General features: G+C 51.4%; 1 protein-coding gene and 1 long non-coding RNA gene across 12 annotated transcripts in view; one reads left to right on the top strand and one right to left on the bottom strand.

Annotated features, from left to right (window-relative positions):
• Nucleotides 1–17,572, top strand: part of MICAL2 (microtubule associated monooxygenase, calponin and LIM domain containing 2) — a 240,721-nt gene that overhangs the window by 133,636 nt on the left and 89,513 nt on the right. For 3 of the 10 annotated variants that reach the window (XM_061440771.1, XM_061440775.1, XM_061440776.1), the window contains exons 17-25: nucleotides 112–255; nucleotides 1,731–1,853; nucleotides 2,888–3,106; nucleotides 3,407–3,508; nucleotides 4,682–4,807; nucleotides 9,312–9,374; nucleotides 14,298–14,405; nucleotides 15,395–15,581; nucleotides 17,108–17,196. In XM_061440771.1, the coding sequence (XP_061296755.1) occupies nucleotides 112–255; nucleotides 1,731–1,853; nucleotides 2,888–3,106; nucleotides 3,407–3,508; nucleotides 4,682–4,807; nucleotides 9,312–9,374; nucleotides 14,298–14,405; nucleotides 15,395–15,581; nucleotides 17,108–17,196 (1,161 nt within the window). The remainder of the gene's footprint in view (nucleotides 1–111; nucleotides 256–1,730; nucleotides 1,854–2,887; nucleotides 3,107–3,406; nucleotides 3,509–4,681; nucleotides 4,808–9,311; nucleotides 9,375–14,297; nucleotides 14,406–15,394; nucleotides 15,582–17,107; nucleotides 17,197–17,572) is intronic. The other 7 variants (XM_061440772.1, XM_061440779.1, XM_061440780.1 and 4 more) reach the window with 4 other exon arrangements.
• Nucleotides 253–8,771, bottom strand: LOC133261933 (uncharacterized). 2 transcript variants are annotated; one of them, XR_009741171.1, is made up of 3 exons: nucleotides 8,633–8,771; nucleotides 3,473–3,675; nucleotides 253–412 (listed from the first exon to the last, which is right to left on the bottom strand). It is a non-coding gene; the product is annotated as an uncharacterized LOC133261933 (long non-coding RNA). The 2 variants fall into 2 exon arrangements; XR_009741170.1 differs by having other exon boundaries at nucleotides 3,473–3,666.

Here is a 17,572-nt window from a genome sequence, read left to right as displayed (position 1 = left end):
CATAGAGGGTGTCCTTCTTCAGGAAACTGTCCCTGTTGTGAGCCTCTAGGCCTACCCCATGATGTCTGGGTTCTGGATCCAACAACCAATGCTCTGATTTGGCCTTTGCAGCCTTCAGCCTTTTCCAGCCAGAGCTTGGGCTCCAATCAAGAGGGCATTAAGGAAGGTGGGAATCAGAACAAAGTCAAGTCCATGGCAAGTCAGCTGCTGGCCAAGTTCGAGGAGAGCTCACGGAACCCCTCAATCCTGAGGCAGGTGAGTCCTGTCAAACATCCACTGACCTTGCCTTCCTGGTGACCAGAACCTGCTGAGAAGCCAGCAAATGTCAGGCAAGTGCTGGATTTCAGGTATGCCAGCCAGTCCTGGCTCAAAAGGAGACTTGAGCTTCTTCTTGATCTGGAGTCAGACTTTCCTAAAAGGGGCCGGAAAGCAAGTATTTTAGACTTTAGGGTCAATGTGATCTCTCTTTCAATGACTCAACTCTGCTGTAATGGCAGAGTCACTGTGAAGGCAGCCATGAACAGTATGTAAACAAATACATGTGGCGGTGTGCCAATAAAACTTTATTTACAAACACAGGCAGCAGGCCGGATTTGGCCCGAGGACTGTAGTTTGCTGATGCCTTTTCTGCATTGGAGATAAAATCCTTTCCCTGATTTTGTTTTGCTTTGCAACCATGGCTGGGTTTGCAGTCATCTTTGAGACGGTACAGCTGGAGGAAGCTTTAGAGATGCTAACTGTCTGAGGGTCTAAGGCCATGGTGAAAACCCCATCCAAACCAGGGGAAAAACTGAACCACAGGTCTTAGCTCCATGTGGGCCTACAGGAATGGAGACCAACCTCCTGAGTGTACCCTGGTGCTCCTCTCTCCTTGTTCCCTTGGGTCAGGCTGGCAGGGCTGTTTGTCTGACCAGGATCTGTGTAAGACTGAAGACGGTGAGATGCTGTGGGTCAGGCTGCAGACCCAGCCCTCTTATCTAAGACTCTGACTTGGAGTGTGCACTTGCGTGGTTTCATTTGCTCCCCTGAATTTCTTTGGGACACCACTGACACATTACAAAGGCTTGGGACAAGGGGTTCAGTTTCTCTTTGGAGAATATCCGTCACAAGACAGAATTAGGCCCCTCTCAGGAGAAGGACTAACTCTTGGTTAATTTGGTTCAGAGGCAATCATAAACATCTTTCTAGTCTTGATGTAGATCATGCCCCTTCTGGAAAAACTGACCTTCCCCAGGAAGCCAGGTTTTATTGTAAGGAGGTTTCTGAGATTTGTAACTGTCTGAATTGTTTGCTCAACTGGCCCGTCTGGAGGCTTGACCCCTTGCGGTCCCCAGGTATTGATGAGGGCTCTCTTCCTTTAGAAGGACTGTAGCATCCCTGTCGTCCAATGGGCAGGAGGGACTTTGGGAATAGCCACCCTGGCCTGGCACGGGCTCTGGCAGTGCCTGCTCAGTGCCCCGGTCCGAGCCAAAAACACTGGCTCCTGGGGATACACACATTGTCTAGAGAAGGGGACCACGAGACTTGCTGTTAACAGGGACAGAGGGCTGGGGTTCATGTTTCCAGCTGGGCACAGCTTGCCAGAGCTCAGCCCTGGACTTGCTCAGCATCTGCAAACTCTGTCTCCCTGCCTCTTCTCCTCTCCTGCCTCCAAGTGTCTCAGTCTGACTCGCCTTTTCCTTCCTATTTCCTGTGGCTGCTTTTTTTCGGACTCACCTTCCTCCTCCCAGGAACACCGTGTCTCAGGGATAGGTAAGCCTATACTGCGCTCTTCCTCTGACCCTCCTGTTAACTCTCGCTGTCCCAAGCCGGAGGAGCCCACACCCAGCCCATCACCACCTCTGAAAAGGCAGGTAGGGCTCCTTCCAGTGGACGCTGTCTTGGTGAAGCCAGAGGGGACTTTGATCCAGAGGGGTGGGGTCCATAGCTCTCTCTGCACCCCACGTAGGGCTGAGTGTAGATTCTCTGGGAAGGCAGATACAACTTGAGGTTACCACCCTTATAGGTAAGGATAACCAAGGATGCAGCATCTTAAATACGTGCCAGTTGGCGATATCGGCTGACCAGCTACCATGCTCTCAGTGCTTTATTTGTTTAGGAAAAAACAGACCACACCACATGCGGTATTTTGTGTGTGTGTGTGCCCCTGGGATACTCAGCTTATTTGCAGATCTCTTGAGTAGACTGATTTCTAAATCGATGCGGAAAAGTGGCAGTGATGATGGAATGGGCTCAGGTGGCCAGTTAGCCAGATGCCAACAAAGGGGTAAGACTGGGATGTGGTAAGGACCTCCCCAGGTCCCCCAAGGACCTGCCCAGTGGGCAGGGAGGCAGCCAGGAGCCATGGGCTCAGGCTTTTTTCCAGTTAACATCTCTGGGTTTGGAATTAGAATCGCTATTATTGACACAGCACTCAAAACGACTGGGCAGCATTAGGAATTTTGTGTTGCTTCCAGGGGTGGGGGTGGTGGATGTCAAAGGAGGTCTGTGTGGATATAGTGCAGCGATTTTATGTCCCTGTGTATAAGAATCATCTAGAGAGCTTTATTTAAAAATGTCCATCTCTGGTACGCACCCCCAAACCAATTACACCTGACTCTCTGGGGGTTGAGCCCAGACATTGAGAACCAGGACAGTACAGGTTCTGATTCGGGGGATCTGGAGTGTTGTCGATAACACCCCAGATGGTATTGTTAGGGAGGCTGTCGGGTGGTTCTGATGCAGGTGGTGAGAAGCCAACACTCAAGGTTAGTTTGGAATCTCACTCAAGGTGGCACGTGGCATGCCCTTGCCCCTGATCCTGGTGGGGATTCCTCCAGTGAGTGGTGGGAGGGGTCCACGAGAGGGCCTTCCTCGGGAAGGAAGCTTGATTTTCCGTCTCCCCCAGTTCCCCTCCGTGGTTGTGACAGGACACGTGCTCCGAGAGCTAAAGCAAGTGTCTGCTGGTGGCGAGTGTCCAGCCAGGCCCTGGAGAGCCCGAGCCAAGTCTGACCTGCAGTTGAGCGGGCCAGAAAACCTCGCCAGCCTGCCTCCCACCTGCCCGGGAGCGCTGGCTCTCTCTGGGGTGCTGCGGCGGCTGCAGCAAGTGGAGGAAAAGGTTCTCCAGGTGAAAGCCTCGCTCTTCGCCCTGCCTCTGCCCTGGCCGTGTCTTTGCCCTGCCTGTACCCTGCCCATGTCTTTGCCCTGCCTCTGCCCTGCTTGTGTCTGGGATGCCTTCCTTTCCCCCTGCTCCTCCTGCCCAGGGTGGGTTCCTCCTCAGACTGCTCTTCCCATCTTCATCCTGCCTGCCATGTGTACTGAGCGCAGCAAGCCCACCTGGCTGCCTCTCTGCCTCTCTCCCAGAGGGAACCCTCACCATCTCTGTCACTGTCTCTTTTTTCTTTCTCCTTTCTCACCTTGGCTGCAGAAAAGGGCCCAGAACTTGGCCAACAGGGAATTTCACAAAAAGAACATTAAGGAGAAGGCGGCTCACCTTGCCTCCATGTTTGGACACGGGGATTTCCCACAGGTAAATTCAGGGCTTTCAGAGCCCCAGGGAACCCAGGTGTTGGACCTCTGGGGAGATGACATGAATTGGTCTCTGGAGCTTCATTTTTTCCTTCCTCCACTCTTGACAGTCTGTAAAGCTATTTACTTTTCAAGTCACCGAAGGCTTTGGACTGGCATCTAAAAAAGCTCCAAATGAGGAGACTCAAAATAAGTAGATAAATCATGACAAAGGGAAAACCAAGGCAGAAAAGCAGGCTCAGGTCACAGGAAAATAGAAGCATGTGTACTGTAAGATCTTAGCTTCTGAGTAGGCTGAGCGTCCTAGGGGTCAACACAAAGAGGGAAAGCTGGTCCATTGCAGGAATCACAGCACAGTGGCTTTAAGTGAAAGCAAACCAGTGGCTCGTGATGTTTGGCAGTGCAGTGGAGAAATACCACCATAGCCCTGATCTGGAAGACCCTGAATGCCAAGGTCAGGCACGTGCCATAACCTGCTCTGCTTTCCCAAAAGGCAGCACCGGCCGGACAGAATGGCCCTGCCTTAGAATGGGAAGCACAGCCCAGTCCAGGCACTTATTTAGAAACCTGCTGCACAGGAGAGTGCGTGCTTGCAAGGAGATGACAGAGTTGAGGGTGAGGACCCATGGTGCGTGAGTGTAAGGTGCTTGCAGCAAGCCTGGTCTCTAGAACACACGTCCCCTGCTGCTTTCACCCAGCCTCCTCCAGACCTGTGTTCTCTGCTGCTTGGCAGAGTCATAGACATGGGAGGGATACTCTGCCTTTCGTTCATTTTCAGGGTTCCATGTGGCCACAGAGGTCCCTGCTGGGGCATGTGCCCCAGAGCCTCCTGGGGTTGTCCTTTCCTAAATTTGAAGCTGCTGCTTTATCCCAAGCTCCGGAGTGAGGCCTTCAGGAGTTCGTGTCTATGTTCGTGTCAGGAAGAGGATGGCTCTGCTCTAGCTATTTTGTGATGAGGGAGCCAGAATAGCTGCAACAGAGGGCATTGTAACCAGGAACTAGACCGTCCTGCTGGGCTCCAAAGACACAGGTTACTTATTTGTCCTGAGACATGAGCCTGGATGTCCTTTCCCCTCCTTGGATGTGTAGACTAGGGGGCTGTGTCATTGAGGCAGGCACCACTGTGCATTTCCCTATGGATAATCAGAGGTTCCTCTGTTTCTATTCTGTGCAGAATAAACTCCTCTCTAAAAGCCTGTCTCATACTCATCCTCCGTCTTCTCCCTCCTGCCTTCCATCTCCTGATTCAGCTGCTACTTCCTCTCCATCAACTGTTGACTCTGTTTCTCCTGCCAGAAAGGTAGTTATCCCAAACAATTGGCTTCCCCTACTCCTTGCATGTTCTTAGATATTCTCCTGCTCCGCTCAGCCTGCTCAGACAACCATCTGAAGCTTGGCTTGGCTGGGATGAAAATTTATAAGGTCCTTTACAACAGTCCTGAGTTTGGTTTTGGTTTTGTGTTGGAGCAAGAAACTAAATGGAACAGACAGCACACAAAACCTTATCAAATGGTGCTTACTTGTCTAGCAAGCACTTTCTGAGCACCCACTGTATGCTAACCATGATGCCAGATGCTGAGAAAACGAGGAGGAGGGAGGTACAGTTCTCTTCCTACGGTGTAGATGACGAACAGCATATCAGCATAGAAATGTATCACATTTTACCGTGGGATATTTCCAATATTTGGCTATTTTTTACCTAACAAGACAGTCTCATATTGTGAACCTCAGATAATACTATTGATGAATTATGTGAGAGGTTTAAAAGGAAGATTCTAGGAACCCAGAATGGTGAAGCCTAGGAAGGCTTCACAGAGGAGGTAATACAGGAGCCAAGTGTTGAAGATTATATGGAGGGATTTTGCTAGAAAGAAGTGTAGGGGAAGGGCATTTTCAAAAGGATCTGGCATGTGGTAAGGAAGGCAGATAGGACTTGCATGAATGGAAAGACCATTCTGGTGCAACTTGATTTCAGGATAAAATATTTATAGGAGTGCGGACAGTAAAAGTGAAAGTCAGTCCGCTTTCTCTGTGTTAAAGGGATTCATCCTGTCCTCTTATAAAGGGCCACTGAGGATCTGCTCTGACTTCTAGAAGAATGGCACAGGCAGTGGTGCAGAGGGTGGAGCTGGTGGGAGCCCATGATGGTTGAGTAGATAACGTTATTAAGTTTGGGTTCTAGAGCACTTGTCATGTTTTTCACTTGTCTGCCTGGTGCCTCATATGCCGAGAATACCACCAGGCTGGGATGGGAGAGGGGCAGCCTCTGGAGAAGCTCAGCCCCTGTAATGGGTGAGTCTAAAAATGGAGTGAAGTGCACTTGTTCAGCTATCACTCATGACAGTAAGTTGGAGCCTCTTTCTGGAGGACTGTGCTCCCCTCAGCACCTCTGTTCTGTCTGCCCCCACTAGGGCTCGTCTCCATGTGTGGTGCTGAGCGTGCCCATGGCAGAGTTACTGCTCATTTGTTTCCACTCTGTTAGACTGAAGCACAAACCAGAAATCCACTGGGCTGTTCCCTGGGCTGTTGCATCAGGGGGAAGTTAGGAGCTGCCTCCTGGGAGTCCCACCCCCACTGACCCCCGTTACTGTGGGGAGAAGAGTGCAGACAGGGTCTCCAAGGAAGGAGCAAGGAACCTTAGCAGCCCCACCCCTCCATGGTCCCCAGAGTAGGTGCGAAGCCTCCCTGGAGGGGAAGCTGGGGGTGATGTGGGGAAACAGAAACACTTCTCATCTTCAGCTCTACTGAACACAGCTGTGGCTGAGATGCCCAGCAACTTGTTCCAAGTCAGCTTTGGTCAGCGGTTTGACCTTAAGTCTCCTGACCTTAAGGAGTCTCCATTTTCTCATCAACAAGAGAGTGACTCTTGGCTCATGTGATAGTGACCTCTGTGGTTAGAGACTGGCATACTGGTCGTCACCACCACCAAGGCTTCCGAGTAGCCTTTGGGAGAAGAACTTTCCCTGGCGGGTACTTCCTGCTATGGAAAAGGTCACTGGTGCCCTGGCCAGGATGAAGGGAGGGGCGAGGGCCCCTAGGCACAGGCAGGCAATGACTGGTGCTCCTAGCTGGGCAGCTGGGCCCCCACTGTGCTTCTGTCTGGCCCAGACCCTTTCCTGCTAGCCCTGAGCTTGCCCTTTCTTTCATCCTTAGGGAAGGCCTGGCTTGGTCACTGTCCTCTCAGATTTGAGAGCAGAAGTAGAACAAGAAAAGTGACCACACTTCCCAAGTTCCCTGACTTGGTTTCCAGTAGGTATTAGTTCTCTAGGTGATGGCAAGAGGCAGCCTGCCCAGGTACACGCAGGGCCACTGGGGTCTGGCAAAGACACTTCTTACTGTGAGAATACCCCGTCGTTCATTATCTGACTCCACTGAGGCCTTTGGCTGCTTCTCCACTGCGCTCTTCAAACAGCTTTAAATCCACATCACTCATTAAGCCAATGAGTGAGCGTTCGTTCATCCAACAAATATTTATTGAATGACAAGCTGGTGTCAGGCATTTCACTCTTGGGATACACATCAGTTATCAGGGGTTACCTTCCTGCCCTGATGAGGCTTGCATCCTAGTAGAGGGAGGTATAAATAACCTATACTATCTAGGTAAATTATATGATGTATCAGAAGACAGTTTTTCCCATGGGAAAATTAGAGCAGGTAGCAAAGACTTGGCACGCTGGGGGAGGGTAGCAATCTTAAATGGATAAAGGTGGGAGGGCTCTTCCTGGGAAAGAGAACTAAGCAGGAACAGAGCCTCAGAGAAGAAAACAAAGGCAAAGGGAGGAGACTAGTTCCCAGGCTCCTGATTCTAGCTTGTGTTCTCTCCTCTATAACACAGAAGCCACGTGTGAATGGAGGCCTTGTCAGAGGGAACAGCCCAGAGGCTATATGAATAGAGCCCCAAGCCCAGGCTCAAGGAGGGCTGCAAATGGGGTGGGTGGGCTTCAGGGGCTCCTCAGGCCCCCACCTCTACAGCTTTGTTCTCTGTTTCTCCCAGGTTGGGGTGAACAATTGCTCCCTATTATTTCTTATCCCATCTCTCTAGCTAGTCTTGGCCATCGGACGATGGTGTCATTGAACAATTTCAGTAGCTTCTGACTTACTAATTACAGGCTGATGAGCCTGTCACTGTGTGGCTGGGAGCGATTGGGGAGTTCTCAGGAAAAGGTTGCCGTGGGACACTTACCCTGTCTATGGACTTGGACTTGATACCCACAGACCCCTCCACATCTCACTATGAAGCCGTTGTAAGCAGTTAAGCATGGAGTGGTGAATTTCTAGCTTCCAGCAGTCTTGGAAAGGATCTTGCCAGCTGCACTACTCCCCTGCCCCAACCTGCAACTTCCCCGCCCTGCCCAGACCCCAGCATTGATTCCACACCAGGCTCTGTACGTGCAGAATCTGGCAGAGTGGTGGCCTCCTCTGAGGGGACTCTGCTGCCCCTTAAAGCAGGTGACAACCTGGTGACAGTTTCCTTCCGTCCTGATGGAGCTGAGAGAGCTGCTGCCCTGGAGAGAGCCTGGGGCCTTCACACTTCTCCCCAGCAGATTCTGGGGCTGCTCTGATGCCCAGAGACTGTGTGTGCCTCAATTCGGGGGAGCCAGAGAAAGGAAAATGCTCTTGGAAACTGGTGCTTGGTTCTTGGCAACCTCCTGGCAGGCAGTGTTTCGGTTCCTGCCCTAGAGCCCTACACCTTAATTCTGAGGATCCAGGGATAATCATCTCCTCTTAGACCTAGTCAAACTTGTCACAAGGAGCACTTGTTACAGGAATGCAAACTTGGGTCACCAAGTCCAAGAAATGTAGCCAGGGTTCTGCCTTCAGACTACACTTGCCTGCCCTCTCGGTTGACATGTTGCCTTAAATTTCAGTGTGATGCAGCTAGGTTTTTGGCCTGAACAGTCACAAGAAATCTTGAGGTCCCCTCATTTAGGGACCAAATTCTTACCAGGGTCTTACCTTTTAAGTTATTTTTTTAAGACTGTGGGATATGGGATCACGCCCAGTCTGATCATTCATACCATCAAACCAGTCCTCCTGCAGCACTGTTAGCCCCCATCAACCCTTAGTTAACTTCTTTCTTCAATGCAGGAGGCTGCTACCTTTAACATGGCTGCTAGCCACTTACCAAGGCTGGTGAGCTCTTGCAAGATCAAGATGGCAGCAGTATTTACACGGCTGAGCCAGAGGGAGGGCCTCGGGGGCTGGGGACTGTAGTTGAGTCCTCCTGAGTCAGAAGAGCAATGTGCATTGCAAAAGGAGCTTTCTCTACCCCGGGGGTTGGTTTGTTTTAAAACTGGATTTGCAGGGTTTACTCTAGAGATTTGCATATTAGAGAGTAGCTGGGTGAGTCTTAGCTGGGCAATCTGCCAGTGTTTCATCTGATAACAAGGGTAGAGTTCAAGGCTGGCTCCAACCTCATTGTTCTCTCTGTTCTGGGGATAGAGCTAGGCAGTCCTTTGGAAGTAACCTGTGTACATCCCAGCCTGGGGGATTTTAATTTGCAGGGAGGCAGGTGCTGCAGTGAGCAGGATGAGGCTTGGAGTCACATGTGGGTTCAGCTCCCAGATGACTTGCTTACTCGCAGTGTGGCTTTGGATGAATTCGTAGACCTCTCAGCACCTGAGTTTCCTAACCTTCAGAACGGAGGTGGCAGCAGCTACTCCTGAAGGTGATTGGAATAATGCAAAGACTTAGCACATATCCAGTCTCAAATATCCAATAACTGTGCTATTTCCCCAGTGGAGAAGAATTCTGGACGAAAGCTCACTTACCTAAAATGCATGTTGATTCCTCTCTTTCTAAAGGCAAAGAAGTCACCTTCAGGTTCCCATTTCCAACCCAGCCACTTAAGAACATTGCGGCCTCAGGTGAGTTAGAGCCTCCCTGAACCTCAGTGGCCCCATCTGCGAAGGCGGATTATCAGACCCACCTCGCGAGGCTGTGAGGGTTCAGTGCAGCTCAGCGCCTGGCACCAGGGGACACTGGCGCCCACTTGGAGGTCACAGCCCCTGAGGCCTGCCTGCATCTCAGCTCTGAAGGTATCATTTCCGGAGTCCCTCAAATAAGGCAGTTTCAATCCTTGCCCTGAGCATATGGCTGAGGCCTCAGGCACACCAGTCTGTCGGCTGATTTTCCTCATCCAGGGACTCCTCAGGGAGGAGTATATTCCTATTTGCCCAGGAGACTTCCCTTGGCCTTATATGTCGAAACCTCCCCTTCCCTCAAGCTCTCAGCTCCAAGGTCCTGGAAACTCGATTCTCCAGCCCTGCCTGACCCATGTGGGTTTCCTGATCCTCACGGCAGGTCAGGTGGAGAAGAACAGCTTGGACACCTGGTATTCTTGGCTGAGTTCCAGGCCCAAGAGGGATGTTACCATTGTCTGGACACAAACAGACCCAAGCGCCTGCTTCCTCCTTCCTTCAGAGCATCTGTCATGTGCCAGGAGTGTAGAGATGAGAAAGACAGGGTTATGACATCAGGGAGTGCAAACCAGAGTGGAGATGACCCATCTCCCAGCTCGGAGCAGGGTAAGAAAGGTTCCAACATCCAGACAGGGACATGCTTGGTGATGGTGCTTGTGACGACCATTAACGTCATCATGTTTGAATCTCAGTTGACTCGAGAAGAAGAGGGAGAAGCCAGTGCCTTCATCTGGGTGGGCTGTATTATTCTTACTCATGCCGAGGAGGGAACACAGCAACTGCAAGTTCCTTTGTGTGAAGGCCACCCAGGAGAGGAGAAAAAAAGTTCCAGAACAGGGAAAATTAAAGCTGCATCAGTGGCGGTGCTTTGGACTCATTAACCATCTGCCAGGCAATTCTTGGGAACCCAGCACCCTGTGAGGTGCACCCAGATTCTCTGATGACTCTTTCACAGCCCTTTGAGGATGGCAGTGGTCTCCCATTTTACAGATGAGGAAGCTGAGGTTCACAGAAGGGAAATGATATATGTGATATTAACCTAAAGTTAGGTGATGGCCCACCTGAATTGTCCAACCATTCCAGCTTGTTCTAGTTAATTAGCTGGAAAAACCTAGAATTTCCAAGAGGAAAAAAATACCCCAAATAGTATTTTGGTTTTTCTTTTTAAATCTCTAATCTATGGTGGCCTGATTCTTCCAGATACAGTGAAAATGAATTACTAGAAATATGATCACACACTTGGATGTGTAGCTATGTTGAACTGCTCTATAAGTGTCTAATGCTCTCACTTACAGTGTTCCTTGGATCACAGATCAGTTCCTGTTAGTGAAAAATATCCCAGTTCTTAAAAAATTACAGAAATATTGAAAGATACATAAAGGGTGCAAAAGCAGTCCCATGGCCCTCCAAAATTATCATTTCTTAAAAAACCAGTGACTGTGACATGTTCGTTTCTGACTAGGTCATCTGATTGCCCAGCTTTGGATTTGGAAAACGTATTCCCAGCCGAATTGTAAGCTTGCCTCTTGACCAGCTCCCCAGGAGCCTAAGTGCTTTTGCCTTTCAGTGCAGTAATTTCGTTGTTGAGAACCTCTGGCTTCTGGTTCTTACTCTGAGGTCAAACCATAATGAGTTTTCTGGAGGTTTCTCCATGAGTGGAGTTTCTTTTCTTCTTCAGGATGCCCAGGACCCATTCATTTCCAGATTGGTTAGAACAGCGCAACTTAAAGTGTGTTCCATCGGCAGGAACTAGTCTGTGATCCAAGGAGCACAGCAAGTAAGAGGAAGCATTAGACACATGTAGAGCAGTTCAACATAGCCACACATCCAAGTGTGTGATCTTATTTCTAGTAATTCATTTTCATTGTATCCGGAAATATCAAGCCACCATGGATTAGAGATTTAAAAAGAAAAACCAAAACCTAGTCATTCACCGCTGACCATCTGAGGAGCAGTGAGTTAGCATGAGTCCAGGTGGTCAGGTCTGCACTGTCTTGGAGCCAGGAAGACATCGTACCGTCAGGAAATGGGAGATAACCTGAGACTCCCGGGCAGCGTTCTCCTTCACGCTGGTCTTTGGGGCGGCCTCCTCTCATCCCTGAGACGAGTTCTCCATCACCTGGTCTGCGGTGTCCTTCCAGCAAGTCCTGGCTACCTCTTGTTCTCGGTGTTCCTGGCATGGTTTCCATGGTACACTTGGGAAGGGCATATAGGAGCGCCAGTGTTGCTTTCCTTGAGGGTGCCTTCATTTCATTATTCCTAGGAAAACTGCTGTCATAGGTGGGCATGTGGATGCAACTGGGAGAAAGGAGTCTTTTATGACTAAGGGCCCACAGTGAAAGGAACGACAGGGCTTGATCTTCATCCTGGATCCCTTGTGCTGATAGAACAACCAAGCAGGCCCACGACTGCACAGACATGTTTTGGCGGCACCCCCAGCCACCCCAGGGCCCTCTGCTTGCTCTTATAATCGTTCCTAAGTCAGGATTGCATGGAAGCTCAGCAGCGCAAAGTGCTTATTAGCTAAGTAGTTAATAAGGTCTCATTAGGGACTTGTATTTAAAGCCCCAGAAAGTAGAGTCTCGCTCTCTGCTCACTCAGGGGAGGCAGTGATTGTGCGTGGGCATCTGGCATCACACGGTGCCTTCCTGGGAGAGCGCCTCAGAGCCAGTTCACACATGGGGTCAGGAGAGACAGTCACGCAAGGGGAGTATGGGCAGTGAGGTAAATCTGACCTCTTCTGTCTTTATTTTGCTGTAAACCCAGGAAGTACTTGGTATTCTCAGCTCCTATCCGAGGAGGCCTGTGTTGGAGGCCCCAGCAGGGGGTGGAACATCAGGCAAATAATGGCTTATTGTCCAGAGCCAGTGCACCTGAACCTCTCTTAGGAGCAGGAGCCAAGTTTCTTGGCATTTGTGAAATCTTGAAAATGGCAGCATGTATGCTCAGAAGCAGAATCCTAATCTCTTCCAGATGGGGCCAGTTTTGAGAGTGGGGAGGGTAAGCGGCCTGGCAGCTGCTGCGACTAAGAAGGAGCGAGCTTTGTGAAGTCTGAGGGGGTCCCGTCTGTCTGGGATCAGACACCCCAGAAGGCCGCCGGCCACATCTTCCGTAGTTCCCCAGAGAGCCCCACACATGGTCTGGCACGACTGATCCAAGTAGCTGCTGGTGTTGGGGCTTCCTTAATGAGAAGCGGGCAGACATCCGCTGGGTCGTGTCTTTCGCCCCAGCCTGCTTGGCAGCCCTTCCCTCTTCATCCTCTTTTTGCACCTGTGCGTTTGTTGGTGCCCAGTGAGTTGGCCTCAGGTTCTGAGGGTGGGCCCTGCTTCCAGGAGGCAGGACCGGTGGGCACCTGCTGCCATTTGCTTTGTTGCCCCTGAACTTCTGCTTTATCTTTGGGGCTCTCACCATGAATTCAGTGTGGCCTTCCAAGAGCGGTATTGGGTTTAGATTGAGGGCCTTCCTTTGTCCCCACTCAAGTCACTGTTACTTGCCGTGAAGATGGCTATCAACCTGTGACTGAGGACCAGCAGCCTACATTGCTGCAGTCTGTGGCCACATCTCCCAGAAGCTGGATTCAGAGGCTGGGGAGCATCTGGAGCCTCCCTCCCTCCAAGGCCTTAGGATCAGGAACTGTGTTTACAGATACGGCCTCATATCATGCATGTTTGCCTCCCTACAGAGGAGATAGCAATATTCCTGGGCTGGCCTTTCAGAGCTGGTGGGGAAAGAATAAGCTGGGATTTGCCTGGGGGTGTATGTGTGATTGTACCACATCTGCGTGGATTGTCAGCTCTCACCCCTTCCCCAGCTCCATGACACACCAGTAGGGATCCAAGCATTCACAGGTAGGCACAGACCATCATGCCTTCGGGAGCACAGGTGCCCGCAACCTATCATGCTGTGATCTCTGGAGCCAATGTGGAACTGACTTGCCTGGCACCAGCTCTGGGGCCCTGGGCACTGCCACCTGGAGTTCCCTGTCCTGCTCCCTGCACCTGCCCAGTGGGGACCACCATCCATTCCCATTTCGGCCACTCTTTATTGGCAAGGTAGTCTGAGTCCTGACCTGATAGAACTGAGGTCAGGCATAGCCACAGCTCCCTAGGGGACACAGGGGCTGCAAGGGAGGCTGGGGCTGCCAAATTCAGAGGGAGGAGGGAGGGAGGAGTCAAGTTCATCTTGGCCCAGCCTTGCCAAGTGCCCGGCATTCACACACATGCTCTCTCATTCTTGCCACAGCTCCACGAGGTAGGCACCATTTATTCCCATTTCACTAAATGAGGACACTGAGCTCAGAAGTTGAGGGCTTTGTGTCCCATCTTAGAACCGTTAGTGGTAGAGCTCGGTCGTAACCCTCCTGATCTGGGGAAATGGGGAACAGGTCTCCCCATGTAGCCGCTCCGGGCCCTCTAGAGAGGGGAGTCTTGGGAAGGTCAGCTTCAGTGCAGCTGGCTTGGGGAGTCTTGGGAAGGTCAGCTTCAGTGCAGCTGGCTTGTTTTCTTAGTGTGAAGGTCCCCCAGCTGGGGCTCAGAAGACCTTAGCAGAGTCCTGGGTCTTGCACTGATTTCTAAGTGGCCTTGGATAGATCCCTAAGGCCTCTAGGATTCATTCTCCCTACTGTGAACTGAGCAAGCTGAACTCCTGAAGACCGCATGTAGTTGTGAGTCACCCTGCTGATCTCTCTCTTCTCCATCTGCAGAGTGCCTGCTGCCGGCTGCAGGCTAGTGAGGCCTCTCCTGGGATGCCGGGTGCTGTTTGCATGTGTGTGTGGAGCCCTCTCCCACCTCCAGCTCGTTCGTGTTTTCCTTCTTGGAGCTAATGGCCTCTCCCTTTGTCTCTGTCTCCTTTATCTCTGCTCTTGGGTAGCTGACAGTAGGGAAAGTATCCAGCGGAATAGGGGCTGCAGCTGAAGTTCTGGTCAATCTGTACTTGAATGATCACAGACCTAAGACTCAGGCCACCTCTCCAGACCTGGTAAGGATGCACACCCTTCCACCTTCACCCACAGACAACACCTCTGGCCTCCCAGGGAGTGTGCCTGGGATGCGGAGAGGATGGCCTGGCCCCCTTCTCATGGGACAAGGGGCTGAGAACAGGCCGGGTCAGAGCAGAGGTTAGTGGGGGGGCTGTGTTTCCTTGTAGACGAACCTCAGTCGTCCCCCTTGTGGGTCATTTCAGAAAGCAGAGCATCTTCCCTGCTAGCTGGGGCTCTGGAGAACTCAGGGGAAAAGTCAGGGGAGGCCATCTACAGAGATGGATAACCCTCACTACCAATGTTTAGCATCCAGTATAGACTGGATTAAGAAGTAATGGGGAAAACATCCCTTTCCTCTGAATTCCCTCCTTCTCTGGATGACTCTGCTCACTGTCACCACCACAGTTTGAGCTCTTTCGGTGTCCTTTTGGCACATTACCCTGGAATCACCCAGGGGTGCCCCTCCTGCCCTGGGCCTCGCCCTCCCCTTTTGCATTGAAGAAGTTGATTGGCAGCCTGATGCCCCTTTCCTGCGTTCTCTTGAACAGTTTTCATGCCATGAGCCTTCCCTGCCTGACTTGTGTCACTGCAAGGGGACAAGGATGGCTAAGACATTCTTTCAGTGACCTCGCTCTAGACCCAGGCAACACTTAACCCCTGACTCAGATTCCTGGAGATGGCATCCCTGGGCAGGCATGTTTGTGAGGGACACCTGCTCTTTCAGACAAGGAAATGTCACTCCCACTATGAAACCAGAGTGTCCAGCAGCCTGCCTGGGAGTACAGTCAATGCCGCCCTGGCAGGGCTGGGGTCTGCGTACCTTCCCACCCTCACTCTTTGCAGCGGTGCCCCCAGTGACAAATGCAGCACATAGCCTGTGAGGCCCCACAAGGCAGGCTGGCATCTCTACATGCCCAGCCTTGCGTTTGAAGATGCAGTGTACACCCTAACACGCTGTTCTTCTCTTCCGATGCCCTGTGCCTGCCAGGAGTCCGTTCGGAAGACGTTTCCCCTGAATGTGGGTGGCAGCGACACCTGTTACTTCTGCAAGAAGCGCGTGTACGTCATGGAGCGGCTGAGCGCGGAGGGCCGCTTCTTCCACCGGGAGTGTTTCCGCTGCAGCGTCTGCGCCACCACCTTGCACCTGGCCACCTACGCCTTCGACGTTGACGAAGGTAACCTCCAGGGGCCAGGGCAGCACTTGTCTCTGGCCTGGGCTCCTGACTCTGGAGGCTCTGGGACAGCCAGCACTTCCCAGAGAGTAGTGGTATCATCAGAAAAGCAGTTTAGGGAGCAGGGATCCCCTGCTAAGGGGAGAGGCTGCCTGTGGTGGGCAGGGGTCCTGAGGAAAGGGGAGCTGTCAGCATAGGGGCTGCACATGCGTAGGGAGCACCTACCAGGCGCCACGTGCTTTATGGACATTTTCTCACTCAGTCTCACCACCTTCAGTTGCCCCTGTGTGGTCAAGAAAATCGAACCTGGTAACTTATGTCACATGCTTGGCACCACACCTGACATGTGATAGGGGTTCAATTTGTTGTTATTCGGTTGCTAAGTCGTGTCCGACTCTTTGAGACCCCATGGACTGCAGCACGCCAGGTTTCCCTGTCCTTCACCATCTCCCAGAGCTTGCTCAAACTCATGTCCATTGAGTCAGTGATGCCTTTGACCATCTCATCCTCTGTTGCCTCCTTCTCCTCCTGCCCTCCATCTTTCCCAGCATCAGGGTCTTTCCCAGTGAAAAGGAGAGGAGGGTTCCATAAATGATGTCATATTCATGTTATTATGAATGAAGCATGTATTGTAGGAATGACCATAACTGTAACATGCCCTCTGCTGAGTGGGCTACCAGAGTCATCAGTGAAGGAGTCGCTTTCATTGGAATGAGTGATTCATTTCTAACCTTCAGCACTTGATGTTTGTGCTATCATATAATGACAAAGCTTGTGATTCCATACCCTAAAACTAACTGCCTGGGCTTACATCCAGAGTATGCCACTTCCAGCATATGGCATATGTATGCCACATGCAAATAACCTCTTACCTGACCTCTGGGTCCCTCAGTTTCCTTATTTATAAAATGAGGATAATAGTACTTTGCTCATAAGGTGATCACTGATTTACCTCATGGGAAGGATTTAAGATAGTGCCTGGTATATTGAGTCCTACTCAAGACTTCACTGTTGTATCATTATTCCCATCACTGTTGTCACTGCGGTAACAGTGGCGCAAAGCAGGGTTTTCTGGAAGGCACCCAGTATCCTGGGCAGTGGCCTGTGGCCCAGTGTGTGGCTCACTGGGTTTTTCTGCCACCATCTGTTCAGTGCTGTTCCCACCCCCAGGGGTCCCAGAAGCAAGAGGAACTGCAAACAGAGTTGCTATTCCAGGCTGTCCATTTTGCTGCCTGGCAACTGGCCTTGGGAAGAGACTTGGCCTCAGGGATTATCTGAGGGTTTCTGCCCCATTCCCGGGAGCGTTTCCCCCGTTCCCCACCACCGTTGCTGCGGCTGGTGGCCTCCTCTCAGCGCCTCTTCTTTCAGGCAAGTGACGGAAACTGTTTCTCACGTTTGCGCCTTCCTGGGCTTGTTTCCCTTAGTGGTGTTTCTCTGACCAAATGGTGGCAGGCACTTGGCTCAGGCTCTGCTGTGGCTCTGGTTTACAGGAGAAAAACCTCTGAGTGTCTGTGTGTTTCTTTTTACAGGCAAGTTTTTCTGCAAGCCTCATTTCATTCACTGTAAGACCAACAGCCAGCAACGGAAGAGACGGGCAGAGTTGAAGCAACAAAAAGAGGTAAGTTTTATCTTGAAAATGGTGGTGAAATGGGAAAGTTCCCTGGTAGGAGGAGGTTGTCAAGAGTTCCTGCAGGTTAGGCCAATGTTTCTACCTTTGGGGGGCTTGAGACTCAGGTGAAGAGGTCTCTGCTCCCTGGCAGGAAGGTCCCTGTGTCTCAGTCTATTCAGCTGGCCTCTGGGATGTGAGCTATTCCAGAGGTCAGCTCCCAGAGCAATGACTGCTGCTTCTCATGAGAAGCCCAGAAGAGCTTTCCTATGTGCCAAGGATGGGGCTAAATGCTTAGCCATGCAAAAGCCACGTAGCCCCCAGGGCCTGGGGCCCCAGTGGCCACAGAGCACTGTGAGCAGGGATGCCTGGTATAGGGCCAACCCTC

This window comes from Bos javanicus, chromosome 15, assembly GCF_032452875.1.
Source record: "Bos javanicus breed banteng chromosome 15, ARS-OSU_banteng_1.0, whole genome shotgun sequence".
Classification (NCBI taxonomy): domain Eukaryota; kingdom Metazoa; phylum Chordata; class Mammalia; order Artiodactyla; family Bovidae; genus Bos; species Bos javanicus.
The sequence above is the reverse complement of the archived record's forward strand: the minus strand, read 5'-3'. Positions and strand labels throughout refer to the sequence as shown.